We start from the raw sequence: 21,769 nt of genomic DNA on the forward strand, positions 1-21,769 counted from the left end.
ATGAAACCACCTCTTCCTTAAAATAGAAGCTTAAGCCCCTCCATAAGACCCCTACCTAATAATTGTATTAATAAACTATAAATATTTCTACCTATCAACCATTTAATAACACTTTTGATAATATTACAAATATCTTATCTAATAACAAATTATCATAAATTATAAACCAAAATAACAATTCAAAATCTCACCCAACTATGTTAAAAGGAAAAGTTTGAGTAGCTACTTTTCCATCATCAACAAATATCAGGGTTGTAAGCTTCTCTTAAAATAATAGAATAAAATTATTCAACTCTTTTGCTGGGGTAGTGACTAGACCATGACTAATTTATTGAGAGAAGAATGATGTTGCAGATGAAGGGCTTTATAGGTACGAGAAACTTATTATTAGAAATGATGTTTGTAAGAAATGATGTTTGTAAGCTGTTCTGCACATATAACTTCTATGGATAGATTCTTTAGACTCATACGTTTTTTGTAAGCTGTTCTGCACTTATAACTTCTATGGGTAGATTCTTTAGACTTAATACGGTTTTCAAATTATAATTGTTTTTTTCTCCACGAGTGTACGGAAGGTGAAAACTGTGTCAAATAGTTAAACCCAGTTACGCCCGTGTAGTCATAAATCTTGTCATCTAAATTGCGCGTCGATGAAAATTGCAGGATTTTGTCAAATGAAATCCAATTTTGACTTTTAATTAGGTAATTTCTGTTTTTCTTCGAAGTTTTAAATTTTGCTTCGTGGGTTTGTTTTTATTGGATTGAGAATAATATGCATATCGAAATGATGTCTATATTTGGGCTGCCCATCGATTTGAAGAGCACTCTGAATTCTGATACACTATAAAACTCATATTTTATTTTGTATGGGTGTTTTGCTTCTGTTTTATTGACTCTAAATTGTTTGCATGATTGCCTGTTGAGCTTAACGATACTATGGTTTTAGTGTTGGTACGAGATGATTTTCGTTTGTGGGTATTTGAGGAACGCTTAATGATGCAACCGTTAATCTTATATGATTTTGTCTAGTGTATGTTTGAGAAGATACTGTTTCGTGCAGCCTTTTGCATTGGTTTTGTATTTTCTCCTACTTGTTCTAGAGTGACAGTTTACTTTATCCTGTCGGGTTGAATTGTTTTTGGGAAGTTTTGGGTAAAATTATGTATTCAATACAGCGTGGGGTACAATTGAATAACATTCATAAGATTTATAAACATGGTCAAGCTTGAATAGACCTTTTAATCATTACTTCACTGCCTTGTGTTATGTCTGCTTATGTATTGACAAGTGTGTCTGGGTTGCAATTATTATTTTAAGATCTTTTTTCCGGATTTCTGGATTGACAAATGTGTCTGAGTTGAAATTATTATTTTCGGTTCTTTTTTCCAGATTTATGTATCGATAAATATGTGTGGGTTGAACTTATTAATTTTTAGTTTTTTGTTCCTGATCAACTGCATAACGAACTATTTCTGATGACTGCTTATTCCTTCTATGATTGATATCTGATTAGCTTGAATGGTCTACTTTGCACTCGTTGTATAAGCTTTTTGTCTTTATTGTTTGATAATAGGTGTTTTGATTTATTCATCTCTGTTGTTTTTTAATCATTAGTCCCCTTTTAATCAGGTTTATATTTTGATTGCAGGATCTTAGCAATCACTCAGAACCCTAATGTGAAGGGCTTCCTGTTTGGAGTTGGATTTTGAGCAGTTAAAAGTAAAGTTCAGTTTCATTTTGTTTGATGTCATCGTTTACAATGACTGAACACACAGTCCACAGGCAAACTACAGACAAGGCACTACTATTGGATTTGGTTGTAGCCAAAATGACAATCCGTTTTAAGGACTTATTCAGTAATGAAAGAACCAAATCATAGCAATGTCCGCAAATGACCAAGCTAGGTCAATGGAGGAATAGTAATCAATCAGGAGTGCTAAAACGACTCCTGTAACTAGAGAGTAAATTCTTGTTTGATTTGGGTAGCTTTTCCAAACCATGGATCACTTTGTAGGTGTGCTAGCCGGTGGATCTCTTCTGGGGAACCCGCTCGATGGATCCTCTGTTGAAGTGGGCAGCAGCAGCAATGTGGTTTTGTACAGAGATGATGAGGATGAATGCATTGGAAAGGATGATGATCACAATATACACAATGGGGATGAAACCCATATGCAACAGCAACTGCAAGAGCAAGGACAGCAGCTAATGGTAAGTCACATTGAAGAGGGGTTTTATATAGATGACACCCACAATGGTGTTGAGGCTCATCAGTCGAAGAGGAAGCGGCGTCGGGGGCCTCGACTGTGGAGAGATAAATGGCAGAAATCATATCCATGGGCCTTCATCAGAAACCTAAATGGTGAAGAAAGGATGTTCTGCACTGTTTGTGAAGCACATGGTCACACGGCTACTAGGAATGCTTTCAGAAAGGAGGGAAGCACAAATTTTCAACAGAGTGCACTTGCTACTCATGCAAATAGTTCTGCTCACAGGAGTGCACTTTTGACCCAGAAGGCTCGGGCTGAAGCAGGGTAAGTTGATAACATAGCTTTTCAAAATTTGGGAAAGTTCAATTAGGGGATATAATAATGATAGGTAATATATGCTATAAAACACATAAAGTCTGAAAGAAGTATCGAAAAAGATTATCTTCCATTTTTAAACTTCTAAAATTGTATAATGTCTTGAAATTTCCCTCAAATTTAAATCAAAATGTTACAAAATGCACTATTTTTGACTGAAAATTAGTCCAGAATGCGTTTTCCTTGACGCAAGACCAATATGAAAGAACAAGGGGTCCAATCACGTCACGAAGTGTTCACACCTTTCCATTTCTTAAATGAATACCTCAGGATTCAATGGTCTGCATTTGGCATGGTGCTTGCATTAAATGTACAATCAAAAAAGTCCATGGGAGTAGAACTTCTTATTATTGTTGGGAAAAAAGTTAACTTTAGATCGAACTCATTTGTCAATATGCCCATGCATGAATCTGATTATTTTCATGATATGGTGAAGGAATACCTTCTCTTATAAATGTTTTGTTGTTGTTGTCTTAAAGTTGTAAATAAGGGCAATGGTATAAACCGAATTCTTGCCCTCGCTTGAGGGAAATGATGAGTAGATATACCGAGTTTTTCAAATGACAAATGCTGTACTTACTACTTGCTATAAAACTCCGATACTGAGTTTTTCAATTGACAAATGCTCTTCTTCCTACTTACTATTTGCTGTAAATCTCTTTATGCAGGAAAATGGGTGTGAATGGGAAAACCCGTGGGAAGGCGTCTCCTGTGCCTGAATATGGAATTGTATCAAATCATTTGACAGACATTGCAAACAAGTTATCCTCCTTGGTGACACGTGAAGATTTGGAGAGTCTAAAAGCTGAGTTAAGACTTATGTAAGAAGCTGACATAATTTTTCCAATTTTGATTTTAGTAGTATAACTTCACTTCAAGTTGGGACTATTTTCTAAGACATATACATCTCTTAGGCAATTATATTCTGTTCTATTTAGGTAGATTTTGCTGAAGGCTATTTTCAGAAGGTTAGAAGATATCAGACATGACTGATTTTTTTTTCAAAATTCAAGTTATAGATTGCAAGGTGAAGGCTAAAGTATTGATTTTAATTTAAAGAACACTTAAGTATAAGTCTTTTTGTTTCTTAAAGGTTATACTTGTTTGAATTTTTTTGTCGGAGAGATAAGTCACTTCAATAGTAGGTCTAGGTCTTATAGATTGTACACTTGTAGGTCTTCTTAATATGTCAACCTGGTGCTTATATCTAGCTATAGTGATCGATCTTGTCTTGCTATGACAAAAGGCAATGTAAATAAATGAAGTGCGACTATCACAAGTTCCTCAACTCATAAGTGGTTACAATCATTGATACGAGTGTCACATTCCTTCAGCCCTGCTAAAATGGACTATAGGGGCACTAAAGTGATTGTCTCTTCAAGCAGTTAAACATTCTAACCTTACTGAGTAATTACAATTTTAATCTCTATATGCTGATAGGTGTAACCTGCAGTGGGAACAAGGTGTGGGATGTAATGACGTGAGTATGTCCATGTAAACTCTTCAAAGCGGGCAAAATAATCATTAAAGCTTGATCTGAAGTGGTCATTTGACAAATTTGATTCACCTAGATATGTGTCACAAATTTTGTCTTTTTACAATCCTAAACATAGACTGGACCTGTTGTTCAGAAAATAGAATTGAACACAATGGTGAAGCAAATAACAACAACAGATCTCTGACTAACAGTGCTCTAATCACCTTTGAGTATCCAATTAATTTCCTTGAAGATCACACATGAAGAATATTCCACACTCTACTCTTCCTCTTTCCCATGGACTCACAATTGAACATCCATACATTTCCTTGTTTGAATTTGACATGTTATGTTGTATTTATGGTTATTGGAATGATGCTCAGAAACTGAAGTTATTACCAACCGATCTCAAAGATTTTGCTTTGCGTTGGTTCATAGGACATGGCATAACTGTCATCAATATCTGGGAAGAAATCAAGGACACGTCTTTAAAGAAATATGTGTACTACTGCAAAGCCAAATATGTGAGAGATGAAATCTTTTGGATGTCAAAAAAAATGAAGAAGCATTGGAAGACTTTATGGAACTATTCTTATTTAGTCTTCAACACTGTAGGCAAACTCTACTTAATCCTAAACAATAAGGATGCTCTTCCTTAAGGGGTTTGATAGGACTGCATGGATGCTCTTAATCTTAATTGATGGAGTGATGTTTTAAAGCTGACTTTTGATGATATCAATGAGAATTGCAGGAACTATTTCCAATCTCAAACCATCATAGACTTGGAGGCTAAGCTTTGTGTTCTGCTGCAGGAGTCATCAAGTGTGAATTAGGTAATCTCTTGGATGACCTTAAAACTAATCTTTTGAATCATATGGGCAAACAGTTGGATACTTTGTACGCAAGAAAGAAACAAGTAGATGTTGATAAAGCTTTGGCCATGTTTGTTAAATTGGACCAAGATCCATACACTTGAAGAGGCTAGCAGAACTACCTCATTGAAGCAATTACATTCTCATTTAGAACATAATAAAGAACATGTATGCATTATGGCCCAAAAACGACTGTAGAAGCCTCGCCAAGCACTACTTAGTATGGCAATCATATAATTCATGTTTTAATTTAATGGGACAGCCGAATCAGGATGGTCCTCAACTAAATTGGTATGGGGGGTGGCGACATCCGTCATATGGTCAGCAATGACTCAATCAGTACTCATTGACGCAATACCAACATGTTAACAGTCATGGCGTGGTGGACCATCATATCCACCATATCCATCGGATCCACTACCATCTATTGTAATTTGGTGCCCACAACAACCTCAGAAACTTTGTAATGTCGCCTTTTGGGATCACCTTATAGTTTGCCTAAATTCACAAATCCAAAATGAATCAAGGGCAAAACATAGTTAGAGATAAATCTTCATTCAAGAATAGGATGAGATAAGTCTGCCTTGGAAACCTGCAACCAAGTTAGAATATGATGTAGATATAATTCATAGAATACTTCCATTTCTAAGGCTAAAGGAAATACATATTTATAGCACATAACAATTATAAATGATTATATGGGGGCTCATATAATACATATTTATAGCACATAACAATTCTAAATGATTATATGGGGGTTCAACCATAACAAGGGTAGAATTGGGTGATATGACAAGGTGCCCCATATATCCCCTTCCCTAGGCCCAAGGGTGGACCTTATCCACCTTGGCCTCATGTGGTCCTTAACTGTCCTCATGAGGTGGTGTATGTAGTGGGGTTTGTACGCTGTTTCCCTCTATTGTGTCATCCTTCTCTTCTGTTATGATTAAGGATCCCTTCTAGCTCTGTCAACAATTGATCGATATGGGGTTAGTAGAGAAGACATGCAATAGGCTGCCCCTAAACTGATCCTCGACCCTAGGCTCAAGGGTGGACCTTATCCCCCTTGCCTCATGCGGTCTTTGACCATTCTCATGAGGTGGTGTGCCTAGTGAGGTATCTCGTGCCATTACCCCCTTTCTTGCATTCCCTTCCTTTTCTCCCTAACATGATTGATTATTGCAAATGGAAATTCACATGATTAAATACATAAATATTAATGTTAGATTTAGGCATTTATATCTGCATACAATCTGGTATAAATATATACATACACATAATAGACATATGCATGAGTAATATAATTATTTCCTCATATTGCAATAATTGAAGAAGTTATTATAGAATTTGGTTTGCTGCATGTATTGTTATTTCTGCTGCTGATTGATAGTAATTCAATTGCTTTCCTTGATTGGTGGATTGTTGTTGGATGATTGATATTCAAATGAGTGTTTGATTCAAAGAAGGTTGATTTGATAGAGTGATGCTTGAATGATGAATTGATTAATTTGATAGATTGATTGATTCCTTAAAACACATTTGATGATTGATTTCTGATTTCAAGATGTGAATTGTTGATTTATGATGTTTTGATCAAAGAAACAGGACTCAGACTCGGCTCGGACTTGACGAGGTTGATTCGACTCGGGACTCGGACTCGGCAAGAAAAACTCGGCTGGACTCGGCAAAGTGAAAACTCAAGTCAAGAAATTTAGAGATTTTTAAAAATTTAAAACTTGTTTCATGCACTTTTTATTAAATACACCTTAAAGACACGATAACATCATGAAATAGAAGCTAATTTGATTATATACACAAGTATACGTCAATCACATAAGCATAAACGAAAATTTTAGTTGAAGGAAATAACAAACATAGATATATAAATATTGTCAAATGTATACAATTTTACAAAACTCATGGAATAAAAAATCCATATCATCATATGATCAAATGTTCCATACAAATATCAAAAGTAAACACAACTACAAGCCTATGGCTTAGAGGACCTTGCATCCTTCCTACGAAGGCGTCTAAGGTAGGTCCTGGATGACTCAGCAGCCATAGCCTCTCCCTGTGACACCATGCCACCGTCACCAACATTAGGTATATGAATATCTATGTCATTGTCTGCCTCTGGCTCTGCTGTCTCCGTTCATGCTCTCCACTCCTCCTCTGCCATGGCTACAACATCAGCCTCTGTATCTGCCTAGTCGACCCAATCAATGTCATCGTCACTAAAGATAGGTTCTGTAGCCTCAGTGGTCCACTCGAATTCAAGATCAATCTCCTTTAGAATGATAGGGGAGATGTCATTCTGTGCACTCCTTTTCTATCTAAGGTGGTGGTTGTAGTGAACAAAGACAAGATCGTTCAACTTCTCCACAGATAATCTATTGCGTCTCTTGGAGTGTATGTGCTCAAACATACTCCAATTGTGCTCTCAACCAGATGCATTGCATGGTTGGCTCAAAATGTGAATGGCCAAATTTTGAATATTTGGTGTTTTTGGGCCAAAAAAGTTCCACCAATTATCTGAATTTGAAATGAGAAAAATCAAAGTTCCCAGACTCGGACTCGGCTCAGACTCGGCAAGGCCGACTCGACTCGTGACTCGGCTATGACTCGGCAACGACTCGGCAATGACTCGGCAAAATTAAAAAAACCTTGAAATTAAGAGATTTTTAACAATTTAAAACTTGTTTCATGCACCCATTATTGAATAAAGCCCAATTATAATGTGTGCTAGCTTGTTATGCCATGAAAGGCATGCTGGTAGAGTATCTACTTGTTTGGGGCTTCTGTTTAGTATTTTCTTTGGCCAAATTGAAATTTTGGGAGCACCAACATGAGACATCATGAACATCTTCACTTGGAAACTGTAAGGAATGCTTGTGTATGGTAGCATTAAATAGTGTGCTTTTTGAACTTAGGTTTTACCTTGGGACTATAGTTGACCTTGGTCTTTCTTGGACCTCTTAGTTTTTAGGCTATATATATGTTGGATGGAAGGGGGAATTGTGAGGCTAGAAGGGTTTGAAATATGCTCCTCAGAGACATGTCCCTTGCCAAAAATAACCTTGTGCCCCATGGGGGGATTTTTTGGGATGTGGGGATAGGTAGGAAATATCCCCAACTCACCCCCTTTTTTCAAAATTTTAAGAAACATCCCTGTTGTGAGGTACTCACACATCGCCCCATTGCAAATGAAGACCCCCACTTTTTGCTTTCTAGGGTTAGCTCTTTTAGTTTTGTTGTTGGTCGTTTTAGTGTCTTAGCCTTTGCATTGAAGGGATTGAATTTCTCAAAGGTCATCAAATCAGGTGGATCTCCTCAAGGTGGAGTGAAGGAGGTTAGGTCAGTTGAGCGATTAGGGGTTATTTAGATCATTCCTAGGGTTTTTGTGTACTATCTGGTCACGCTTCAAGTTGCTAAATCAAACCTTGGTTGAATGCATAGTGTCCTCCTAGGTCCCATCCCTTACATCAAGGTCAGAGTGAACTCGCCTTAAAAGTTTGGAATGTCATCTTGATCCTGAAATGGCCTGAAATTTGATTAAGTCTGGAAATTTGAAGGATCCTCCAAAAACTAGATTTTGCATTATAACTCATGGAGGTTCGAAACCACTCTCAAACATCCTGACAATATATATGGAATATAACTTAAAGTATAAGAAAGAGAAAAGACATAAGGAAATGTCACTTATACTTAAATGTTATATTCCATATATGAATCCTGACGAAGATACTAACTTGTCAAACAAGTCAAAACATTGCCCTGTGGTGGCCGAGTTTTGGAGCTTGGAATCGGCGAGTTTTGCCATAACTCGCCTGACTCGCGAGTCAGGCGAGTTTTGGTCAAAACTCGCCGAGTCCGAGTCCCGAGTCAGCAAAACTCGCTGAGCTTGGCTCGACTCGCCAACTCGGCGAACTCGCCTGACTCGCGGCGAGTTTGGGAACTCTGAGAAAAATAAACAAAATCAGTTTCACTCTCGACTCATTTAACAATATATAATAAAATTAAAATTATGCCTTAGAATGTATTTTTACCTGGCATCATAGTTGTCCTACTTTCTTTGCAGATAGGATGAGAGAAGTTCTCCACTTGAGCACTAGAAAACAATTGTATCTCTCGCATAAGTTCAGTAGGAGTACAACCAGTAGGTGCCATCCGCTCTGGGATTGAGTATAGCCCACTAAGAACCTTCTCATCCGCTTTGAAAGTAGGGCTAAAATGGAATGTTGGATTAAGATAATATGCTGCTGCATGGATGGGCCTGTGAAGTTGGTTATGCCATCTCTTATTAATGATATCCCAAATGGGACGATACCTACTCTCATCTCTTCCATACACGGATCTGATGGCCTCCTTGGCCCTATCCTTGCCCTCATATATGTAGCCCATTGCAGGCTTTACCCCATCCACAACTCGCAAGAGAGTCACCAAGGGCTTAACAAACTGCAAAATTGCAAATATTGTGTAATTTGTAAAAATGAGCAAATTAGAGAAAATGATGAATAAATTATAAAACGGAAACTTAAATTGTAGAATTTATAAAAAAATTATCTTCACAATCTCAGCACAAGGGGTCCAAAAGCCTCCCTCATCAAAAATGCAATCTGACAAATCTATCCCTGTAGTGGTAGGAGCATAGGATGAGGAAGCCCACTCCTCACCAACAAGCATATGTCTCAAAGCCGCCTTACACCGAAGCATGGACTGTAATGTAATAAAGTTAGTGGCAAATTTGGTGATTCTAGGACGAGCTAACTCCCTCTACTTTGTGTATTGCCTCATAAGAGCTAACACCCATGAATGATTATATACAAATTTGCAAACATTTCTTGCCCTTTCTACACATCTTTTAATCCATGGGAGTTTCCCAATATCCTCCAACATGAGGTCAATGCAATGGGCGGCACATGGAGTCCAAAATATAGATGGGTGCCTCTCCATCAAAAGTCCCCAGCAGCAACATAATTTGCTACATTATCGGTGACTACTTGCACCACATCTCCTCATCCACGTCATGTATCATCTCTATTTTCTCACATAGGAATGTGGTGCTTTTATAGTGTGTAGAGGCATCAATGAACTTTATGAAAACAGTGCCCCTTGAAATTAAAAATAAAGCAAGATCAGTGATCATTCAATAAATCATTAAATAAAAATTCAAAAAAAATTAATGACAAAATAAAATAAAAATTAATCAATCACCTGCAGAAGAAACAAGAAAATTAAGGAGAGTTTTATTTCTCCTATCTGTCCAACCATCGGTCATGATGGTGCCACTTGTCCTACAGTAATTCACCCTTCACATCACACACTAAGTCTGACAAAATTGGTCCCCTTAAATCCGATTCAGAAGGGGCTTTGAACCTCGCCCCACATATGGTAACGACATCAACCATTTCCTGCCAATAAGGAGACCTGTTACAAATGAATTAAATGAGATAAGTTAAGTATGTACTATGTACAACAAAAAAATCAAACTATAAATATTAAAACAATCAAACAAAAAATATTCACCTGGCTGCAAAGAATGGAACAGTGTATTAGGCCCAAAACTTGCTGACTGCCAATCTAGCGACGTCATGGACCTCCTTGTTCCAACCCATGCCCTCAAGAGACAATTGGGAGCCAGGAGTAGTGTCAGGCTCAAAGTAGGAATCTAGCCTAGATTTTCGAATTCTAGGACCAATGCTAACACTCCCACTACCACTGGCAGTGCCAGGACCATGAGCACTTGCAGAAGCAGAAGCAGAAGCACTGGGACAATATGGAGGCATCGAAGAAGGCCCTCCAACACAACCAATGGCCGCCAAATCCTCCTTTTGCTTCTTCGACATTTCCTTCTTTCCTTCAAGTGCTTCAACTGCCACATAGCACTCACGTGAAGCCTCAACAGTTGCTAATGTGCTTGGTTCAGCATCATGGCCACGTATGTCGACAAGATGGTATTTTAATCTATATATTCCTCCATGAAATATTGGTTTGCAATATTTACACTTTGTTTGTCCTTTTTTGCTCGAGAAAATCTTCATAATATTTCCAAGCGGGGTCCTTTCTAACTGGGAGTTTAGAAGTAGACATTGTATGATTATAATGTGAAAATTGAGGCAAATAAAAAAATCAAGGTTGCTGCAATAAGACATTATTACAAATACAAAAAAAATTAATATTTGAGAATTTGTGCATTGTCATAAATTAATATAAAAAAAATTGTACATTTTTTTCATAAAACTAATATAGGTACTAAGGTAGGGTTTGTAATTTTTTTGAAAAAGAAATGTATGGTTTGTTCAAAATTTCAAACCCTACTTTTTTTTTAAAGAAATTTACAAACCCTATGGCTTACCTACATTAGATTTAGGAAGAAAATGTAAAACTTCCAAATGAAATGAATAGAAAATTAATCAAACAAATTACAATGAAATTTTTGCTTACAAAAAACTCAAAAAATAAATCTTACCTCTTACAACAAGTTTGAAATGAGATGCAAACTCTTCCTTTCCAACTCTTGATGCACAAACTGAAAGTATAATGCAGCCCCAATGTGATTTATGGACGAAATCTTGAGCTTCCTCGCTGTTTTTCCTTCAATGAACCCTTGTTTCTCCTCATAACTCACCTTTCTCCTCCTATTTTGCCAAATAAATGAAATGAAGTTCACTTTTAGGCTCAAAGCATAATATAAACAAAAAAAAATCAATTAAAAACATATTGCAAGTTATGTTTTTTTTAACTTAAAATGTCATGTTGTCGACCGAGTTTGGGAGTCGAGACTCGCCAAAATCAGCTAAAATTGCCGAGTCCGAGTCCAACCAATTTTGGGCCCCAGACTCAGTCGAGTCCAAGTCCAAGCCCCCTGGACTCACTGAGCCTAACTCGACTCAGGAATCGCCGAGTTTAGGCGATTTTGGGCGGTTCACGTTTCTCTGGTTTTGATTGCTTGTTTATCCACTTTGTTGAATTGATCTTTGCTAAATTGATAGATTGTTTGATTCGACCTTTGCTATTTCATAATTGCTTGATTTCTTGATGAGTGATGATGTATTGAGCTTTGCTTGGAGTGATCTCCCTTTTATAATTTATAGGTGAAAGGGTCATAACCATAAGATTAGAGTCAACACTTTTCATTCTTGCCTTTGAGAATAATAAATTATTCTCCAAATTGATCTCCCTTGGATGTCCTCAAATGAAACTGTTGTCATTTTATGACACCATTGGTCCATCAGTGAGAACCGATCAGAAATATGTTCCATGGACCAGCGCTGCCCCAGTTGATCAAGGATAAAAGCAGTGGAATCATGGTTTGAAGTGTTGCCTTGTCGGAAGTTCCTTGGCCCTCTTTTTCTCTTCTCTCCGGGACTCCGAAACCCCAAGGTTTTGAAGCTCTTTGCTTTAGCCGCTTTTCTTTCCTGCTCAGGAGCCCCGAGGTTCCGAAGTTCCCTTACTTACCTTAGCTTTTCTCCAGTTCTCCAGAACTCCGGAACCCTAAGGTTCTGAAGTTCTTCTCCTTTCCCCTTCCCTTCTTCAGAACTCCGGAACCTCGAGGTTCTGAAGTTCCTTCCCTTCGCTGCCTCTCCTTCTTTCCCCGAAACTCCGAAACCTTGAGGTTCCGAAGTTCCTCTCTTTCTCTCCCTTTCTTTTCTTCTTCCCCGGATCTTCAGAACCTCGAATATCTGAGGTTCCTTCCTTTCCCTTCTCCGAAACTCCGGAACCCCCAAGTTCCAAAGTTCTTGTTCGCAGTTCTTCGGAACTTGGAACCCCGAGGTTCCGAAGTTCTCTTCCCTTGCCTTCCCCGGAACTCCAGAACCCCGAGGTTCCGAAGTTCCCTCCTAGTCTTCTTCCTTCTTTTCTTCGGAACTCTAGAACCCCGAGGTTTTGAAGTCCTCTTCCTCGCTTCCCCTCCTTCTCTCCTTCTCTCCGGAACCCCGAGGTTCTGAAGTTCCTTCCCCTTTTGCCTCCTCTCTCTAGCTGCTATGGAACACCGGAACCTCGAGGTTCCGAGGTTCCTTTTCTTCTCTTCCTCTCTCTATCGCGGAACTCTGGAACCTCGAGGTTCCGAAGTTCTTTCCTTGTTTTCCCACTTCCGAAGTCCCCAGATTTCCTTCCGACTGGCGACAGTTCCGGATGGTGTGATCAACACTCAAAGCTTTAAATGCTCTGACAGTTTGGTTGACTTGTGCACTTTCTTTTGTGGAGCCACAAGGGTGCATTAAATGTTTTGGCAGGATTTCCATCAAGGGAGGTATGGGGCCATGCTTGGTGACTTGTGTCCTGACTGCATACTTTGACTTTGGAAGGTCAGTCAATCCACCTTCTCAGGATTGCCTTTGGTGGTATGGCTAGGTTGCTTGCATGTACAAGCCAAGTGCATGCACTTCCCTGCACTTTTAGACTGACATGCAGGGGTCATGATCACCCTTGTAACCCATTTTTCTATATAAAAGCTGTTAAGCCTCATTGTAAAGGGTTCTCTCCCTACTAGCTTGAGCTATTCCATGCTCTCACACTTATCTTGTATTTATCTTGCATTTATGCAACTGTAAGTTTGGCCTTTGGCCTTATAATTAATTGAAAATCACCATTCTTGCCTTCTTTCAACCTCCGTATGCTGTGTATGTTTTCTTACCTTCATCATAGATGTATGTCTTGTGGCTTCTGTCTTCATATATGCTGTGTTAACTTGTTTTTTTGAGTGTGACTAGTGGGAATCCTTTTCCCCTCTTGACACTTAGTGAATCCTAACCTCCATATTAGTGAATCCTAACCTCCATACATGCATTGGAATCACTCATGCAACTGAAGTCTGTGCATCTCTTGGGTATTTTCAGTTAATTCTTTGTGTCATCTTAGTGGGGAGAAAAACAATCTCTTCTTGGTGCATCACCTCCTTTCATTTCAAGCGATTCTCTCTTCTCTTTACCTCTGCAAGTTGTTAGGATAGGCCTAGGAGTTAGTTTTGAAGTGTTGAGTTGGTTCAACACCTGCACCTGGAGTGAGAAGGAAGCTGGCCTTCTCCGGAGATTCAACCCCCCCTTGTGCAAAGTCCTACACTTTGGGGTTGTTTCCATGTTTCACAAGGTTGCTGAGTTGATAGCTCAGCAAGGGTGCAAGCTTTTGTGATAATAGAAATCTTCTCCTTTATATATCTCCCAATGTGAGGAAGAGTCCCACCTCTTCACCATGTCTGTCCTTTGCAATAATCACAACCTTTCACTATTAGCACCCTTTTGAAAGAGTGCAGCCACTTCCTTATCTACTTCCCATTCCTTTTCTTCTTCCATTAATCTTTCCTTGATTTAAATGCTCCCTTCCTACTTCCTTTCTCTCTCTTCCCCCTGTCAAATGAGGTTCTCTTCTCCCTTTTATATCTCATGTTTGAGGGAGTCATAACTTTTCATTTCACGTCTTTTGACCATTCATTAACTTAATCAAATTTTAATGATATTTTTATTTTATTTTAATTTAATTTTTAATTTTTTGTATTTTATTTTTAATTTTATTCTTTTGTATTTTAATTTTATCATTATTATTTATTATTAAATTACATTTGGGACATTGCAAGCTTTTGCCATTTCCATCATCTCAAGCTAATAATCAACCTTCAACATCTAGAGAGCCTCTTTGAGCTACATCTAAACTTGCCTAGCCAAAAACAAATGCCAACAATAAGCTGGCTCGTCTAGTATACAAGTTACATGGTATTCACCATATCTAGTTGATATGGTTGATATTAACGAGTTACAACTTCAGTTTGTAAAGACTATTTGGGGGTTATCTTCTCCCATTATTATTGAATTTGATGAACAATTAGATCAATCTAAAGAGCCTCCATCAAACCCAACCTTGTTCAATCGTCTAAACCTCCATATCTAGAGAGGCTTCACGTACAAAAAAAGGAATTCAAGCCAAAATTTGACTTTTTGGATGAACTTAAAAATGTGTGAAAATCCCAGTTTTCCATGCAATAAAAGGTGTGGGCATCTATACCAAAGCAGTTAGGGAACTTTGCATAAAGAAGGGGAAAATGAAATGGAACTCATATAGTATACATGTAGTTAGCCAATTGGCTCTCCTTATGATTTGAATCAAAGATGGAAAATTCGGTTGGGACTCGATGGCAAGACTCTTGAGTCCGTTGGTTTGTTGAGTCGACCCACCATGGACTCTCGTGAGCCACATCTAGATGAGCTCTCCCCAAAAACGCTCGCTTTTTTCACTAAGACTCACACAAGTCCGAGGGTCGTGTTGATGTGTTTTTTATGCACATACGAACACAAAATAAAATACCAAGGTATCTTATCCTCTCTTGAACAAAGTCTCTCAAATGCTATGCTTTGCGATCAAATGAGACAACTCCATGGTTATGAAATGCGAGGTCTTGACTTGTGGAATAAGCTCAATGGTTTGATATGATAATGCTAGAATCACAAGGGGACTTACGTTGTACATGAATGCTTGAATACTTGGACATTGCTGGAACTCGGGACTAACTCATCTAACAAAGAAAGATTAAAAGGAAAGGGTTTAGAGTGTCTAATCTAACCCTAGGAATGTAGGATGTAGTGAATGACTTGGTGAGACTCTACTAGACTTTGCTTTGACATCAATGAACAAATCCACAAAGCTAGTGCAATCTTCTAAGGTAAAGTTATAGATGTTCAAATTACTACCATCAACATCAATACCATCAAGGCAATGCATATGAATGGATGGGCAATAATTGAAGTTAAGCTCGACTCATATTCCAGTTGACCACACAAGGCAATCTTACAATCAACAAGAAGCTAGTGGTATGGATTAAACGAATTTCACCACTAGTCATCCATAAAATCTTCCATTCATCTAATCAACATAAAAGCAAATGAGAGTTGGAAACCATGCAACTTGTTGAAACAACACATTTCACCATATCTTCAATGAAAAGAGTATATTCATTTACAAGTCTTTGCAGCAATCTCTTTTTCTGCTACTCTACTCCTACTCTAACTTCTAATTCCTAATTGCCTTAGCAACTACTCTTCTACTCTATTGCTAACTATTCTTCTATTATTAACCTTTACAAATGAGAGCATTAAGCCTTATATAGATAGCTCATTACAATGAATGGCTTGGATTGATTCACAATCAATGGCCAAGATTGAAAGATAAAAACCCTAATTAGGGTTTGTTACAACCACCATTACACTGACCAATGAGAGATGAGGGTAAGTAAGGTAAATACTATTTGATGTAGCGCCATGTGTCACTTATTCCCTCCTTGAATGAATGTTGACTTGGTACCCGTTTGATTGGACGAATGGTGACTGGAATGCTACCTTAGTCTGCGTTGTAGACTTAATCAATTTGCCTTGAACATTCTTCATGACATTTGGAATTCCTTGTGATACTTTGCATTTCATCCTTATGTTAGGGAATTCCCCATGAACTATTTGTTCTTTGAATTTGAGATCCCTTGATGTAGTTCCTAATTTCATAATGTGGATTCCCTTGTGCTCATGTCTTGGATTTGTCTTTCCCTCACTTGTTTGCAATCAAGGTGAAGTCCTCTTCATGTTTGATCTAGTACACATCTTTGCCTTTGGAAATCCTTGTCTTGAAATCCTCTTTCAATCCTTGAAATGTTGATCTTCCTTATCTGCATTTGTGATGTTGTCCTTGCAATATGCATCTTCTTCAAGCCTTGAACATCATGCTTTCCTTCCTTGTAGCAAACCTGCAGAACAGACAAACATTGAATTAAACACCCATGAGGATAAGCTTGATTTCAACCTTGGTGGAAAATCCATCCTCATACGGACATATCAGTTCTCAAAACATCTGCATTATCCCTGTCCATTCCTTCACTTGGTGGAAATTTGATGCCTATCTAGAGAACTTTGTTATTGATCTTCCGTTGAATTGATTCATCCCTTCCTTTGTAATTCCGCCCTCAAGTGGAAATCCAATCCTCATCGGGACTCATTGTCCTTGAAATTTTTGTGTTGATTTGATCATCATCTGATGGAGTGGAAATTCTAACCTGACCATGACACTTCAATGTTCCTTACTTTGTCCTTATTCCTGATGGGTAAGTTGATTGCTCATTTTCTAGAATTCACTTTGGTTTTGATTTCAATTAGAAAATTGGAACTATGTAACATAATTCTGGAAAATACAAAAGATTTGATCAAACCATTTCTGAGTTGATTGCTCATTTTCCAGAATTAACTTTGGTTTTGATTTCAATTAGAAAATTGGAACTATGTAACATAATTCTGGAAAATACAAAAGATTTGATCAAACCATTTCTGAGTGGTAGCTGCATCATACTGGAACTTAATTTCTCAAAGTCAGAATCATTGGAAAACTGTTGAAGATGCAGTCATCATCTTACCTCTAGATCCTTCATTGTCAATACTGCACTAGTTCAGATTCTTCAGAATATCTTGGAATAAATCTGGATGGGGAAAGACATTTACCTTCCCTCCAGCTTTATGCAATTCTAACTGATGGATATGTTTGGCCCACTTTTTCTCTTCAATCACTAGGTTTTCATCCTCTGTGTCATAGCCAGCATCATAATCTTCAAAATAACAATACAAATCATCCAAGTTGCCAATTCTGGTACTCATCATCCTGGTTCAGGTTTTGGATTTGGTTCGTGGGTTTGGCTAAATTGTTTTTCTGTGTTTGGGTTCGTCATGGATGTTGCAGCAAATCCAACAACAAATGATGTTGGTATATACTATAAGGTGACAACAGATGCAACTAGTAGATATATAACAACAATGAATTATGAAATCATTACATTTCCAAATGATATAAGTTTATAACTGATATTGTAGCAAGGTAGAACAAAAACCTTCAATTATTAATAATATTCAACTCTGACTTTAACTTAGACCCCTGCCAGTATGTAAAAATCATTTTTTGGCTGAATTGCAGAACCCTGCCAGGGCCTGTAGGCAAACCTGACCAGTACCCGGTCTGGTGTGAACTGAATCTGGATCCGGCCTGGCAGCTGGTAAACCTCGTAACACAGTGAATCATTGTAGCAGGGCTTACAGGCAGTATAGCTGGAAACTCCTTTTTCCCTCCTTGGGCACGTGTATCCCTGTATCTGTTCCTTTTTCCAAAATGACACGTCGAATACTATACCCACACGTGCCCAAAAAACCTTGATTTCCAACCATGCTAGATACTATGTTGCTTTTGAAGTAATGAAAATCTCCTCAAATAACTTAGAAAATTGTGTTAAATATATGTGTATGTGTTTTTTATGAATGACATATTCAGCCGTATCCATATTGGGGATCTTAAAAAATGGCCGTATCCGTATCAGATACCATATCCGTGTCCATGCAACTTTGCTCACAGGCGAATCCTTTTCGTAAAAGTAGTTAGGGCTCCTTTGTTTTCTTTTACTATCAGCTTTGCTGGCCATCTTTCTCTTTGAATGCGCTTCCTGTGCTGAAGATATAGCTCAAGATCTTTATCATGGGGATAATTTGCAAAGAAGAAAGTCAGTCATCTTACTCATGTAGCTACAATAGAAAACAATAGAACAACAAAAAGCCTTTTCATACATTTTTCAATAACTGAAAGTTAATGAGTGCCATTGAATTTGAATCAATGGACACATGGCAAATTCAATACATTTTTTAATGCTTGATTAGGCATACACCCACACCTCAGAAAACATAACATTAATTCATATCAATGTGCGGTCACATGTGGTTTAGGTTGATGTCAGCAATTTTAACTTTATTGTTGGACTGAACAATACCTGGGCTTTGGTTCAAAGACAAACGATGTGGGGAAGTGGGATGACATTAACAAACTTACCCACCTGTGTGCAAAAAAAAACCAAATGTGAATATCACAAAATGTAAGGCATGAGGCAGTGGGACAATGTCAGCCAAAGTGACAAAAAAGATCGTTTTTTATCACTGCAATTTTTTTTTTAACAAAGGATGAAAGACAAGAACAAAACTCAAAGAAAATGACAAAACATCTTGCCCAATGTTCACAGCTCAATGCAAATTAAGAAAAAATAAAAGTTTTACATCAGCAGGGAGGCAACAAATTCATTACTTGTCTTTTTGTTAAAAGAAAAAGGGACCCTCATTGTTAACTAGGGCATGTGTGACCACAAGACTTCTACCATGGTTGACACTAAAAATTGATAAGCATTGTTTGTCTCCTATTACCCCAAAATTCTGAAACTTCTCTTTACTTCAAGTCTCCAAAGGTTGTTCATATTTTAATACATGCTAAAGTCCCTTTTCTTCAAGGTTTTGATGAAGTCCTAGTTGCTGGTTGGCCTTTAAACAGGTTTTGAACCTCACTGAAAGGTTCACAAGTTCTCAAGTTCCCCCAACCAGCCAATCGTTTGACTTCGAGTATATGTCAAAAACCCATTAGTTATCTTGTCTAGACCCAAGTCATTGTAGTTGGCTAGTTGGGCCATTCTTGAAGCCGCATCCCTTTACTTTCAAAAGTTCAGAGGTGCGGAAAACCATCGACATCCTGGCTTGGTGCAAGTTTGCGCTTCTCAAGGCATAGCTGTTTCGAAATGACAAGAAACACGATTCATTAATGGCCATGAAATAACACAAAGCGTGAGAAGACATTGGTTCGATTTTTGAAAAAGAATGACGACATTCGGGCTGCCGAAATTTAGTGAAATTAAATGCCACTCTCTCAAAGTAGACATTCATACTTCGAAATTCTCATTTGCGTTCTTGAAGATAACAGGAGCTTTGCTTGGAGCAGTGATTGTGAAAGGAGAGTTAACAGAGATATTTGAGAACAGGTTGGATCTACATTTCCTTTCCATTTCTCCTCCATTGTTTCTTAATTTAGAAATTCGATACTCATCATGGAGGGAAATCAACGCCGAATCTTAGGGTGTTTTTATGAGCCAGTAAAATTTAAGGCTCTGGAAAGTTATTTAATTGTTTTCATTTTTAAGCTTTCAGTTTCTTGTGAAACGGTCTTCATCAAGAGGCTGTTATTTCTAAAAATGGTTACATACTTTCGTAATATAAATATTTTGAATGGTTGAGAAAGAAGGGAGGAGGGGAAAGAAGATTTTTATGATAGATACCAGCTGAAACTACCTGAAAATAAATTCCTCTGGTATTGTAAACTTTGTGTTATGATAAATTGCTGAATGTTTTGTTACTCTTATGTCGAACTTACTGTATTTGGATAGTTTTGTGGTATTCATCAAAGAATTAGAAATATTCCCCTTTGTGCATTGCTATGTCTCACTGGACTTGGAATAAGCAGTGTAGTGATGTTTAAATCTAGATGACAAGATTTTCTCTTTGTGGTTTGAATCTTTGCGTATGATCCGCCACAGATTTAGCTTTAATTAGTGCCTTTGAAAGCTTTCTGGTTAAAAGATACACCTTACTTGCTTTCTAGTTAAAAGCATATGTGGTTTCAATTCATTGCACATTATCTAAAGGTAGCCATGCCTTGTAAAACAAACAGAGAGCAGGTGTAAAATATCTGCACACCTGACGCAACTGGTGGTTTCAATTGTCAATTGTTTGGGTGTGAGGAAACAGAGTTAGGTGGTAAATTTGTGAACCAACATCTCCTAAGCATTCTATAAATCAAGAAGCTCACAAAAGGACACTGTGTTAAGGTGAAAAAGCCAAACAGTTCCAGGGAAGTTCAGCTGCTTCTTGTCAAAGGAGAATTTGTGGAAAATCAGCTAAATATCAGCATTCCACTGCCGTTAGGGACGGGGAGACGGGGGGACGCGGGGATGGGCTTTGGGGACGGGGGACAAAGGGAAGAAGTTGTGGAGACGGGTTTCAGAGATGGGGGGACTTGGGCCTGGGGAGGGGGAAACACATTTCCGTGGAACACTGCTAAATATCTTTGAATGAAACTATACCAAGAAGGAAACTCAATACCCACTGCACATTACCCAAGTTGATATATGATTGTGCACATGATTACACCATATTCAGGAAAATAGATAATATCAATAGTGTACAAATTTTGCACACAATTGCACATTACACTGGAATACAAATAAATTACATTGATATTTTGCATTAACACACTGTGATTCTGTCATCACAGTTTAAATTCAAATAAAACACAGTATTGCATACTTGAGAGAGAATGCAGATTAAATTATATTTCTTTATGTGACTGTATCTTTATTCTATCAATTGTTATTTTGCCTATAAAAGTAGTTAAGTAAAAACACAAAATTGCAATGTTTCGGTGTCCTCTCCCGGTTGTAGTTAATTTTGAACAGTGGGATTTAAATTCTTGTGGTGGGAATAATAAAGCTCACACTGAAATATTGAACAAAGAACAGGAAGGGCATTTATGTAAAAACCCATCTAAAGTTAAAAGAAACTTCATCAGTTCAACGTACCAAGGACTAATATTAAATAAAACAAGGAAATTAGTAAACAAAATGGCTAGCTACACCCTTAAAATTATTGGTATCACTATGAATGAGCTTCAGTGCTTATTTATATGTAGTTGCATCATAGTAACAATTACAGTTTTAGCATACAAAACCAGAGTTGTTCTTGCCTTTATCACACTTTTGATGTGTATAACTCAAGTAAAGTAAAAATATTACAGTTGTGGGATGCTTCTTCTTTGTACTGCAAAGGCATTGATTATTTTTTCTAGGTTACACTCGTTAATTTATAGTAAACTTGCTGGAACAATTTGATAGCCAAAGGCTCATGTGCCACCTTGGTTTTTACTTCATCTCTGCATAAAATCAAGGTTACCTCAGGAATTCTGTAAAAAAGAGTTACTAATATCTTAATTTTGTTGAAATCCTGGAGAATAGTAACTGA

The 21,769-nt window shown here is 37.7% G+C and overlaps 1 protein-coding gene across 9 annotated transcripts in view; it reads left to right on the top strand.

Moving 5' to 3' along the window:
• The first annotated feature begins 219 nt into the window (after positions 1 to 219).
• Positions 220 to 21,769, top strand: part of LOC131077208 (uncharacterized) — a 32,202-nt gene continuing 10,652 nt past the window's right edge. The window contains exons 1-4 of one of the 9 annotated variants that reach the window (XM_058014652.2): positions 220 to 370; positions 1,649 to 2,531; positions 3,251 to 3,403; positions 4,811 to 4,892. In XM_058014652.2, the coding sequence (XP_057870635.1) occupies positions 1,999 to 2,531; positions 3,251 to 3,403; positions 4,811 to 4,892 (768 nt within the window). In that variant the 5' untranslated portion in view covers positions 220 to 370; positions 1,649 to 1,998. Of the gene's footprint in view, positions 478 to 511; positions 703 to 928; positions 952 to 1,057; positions 1,412 to 1,454; positions 1,540 to 1,648; positions 2,532 to 3,250; positions 3,404 to 4,810; positions 4,893 to 21,769 lie in introns of those variants that run through there. The other 8 variants (XM_058014647.2, XM_058014645.2, XM_058014646.2 and 5 more) reach the window with 8 other exon arrangements.

Source organism: Cryptomeria japonica, chromosome 3 (assembly GCF_030272615.1).
Source record: "Cryptomeria japonica chromosome 3, Sugi_1.0, whole genome shotgun sequence".
Lineage (NCBI taxonomy): Eukaryota > Viridiplantae > Streptophyta > Pinopsida > Cupressales > Cupressaceae > Cryptomeria > Cryptomeria japonica.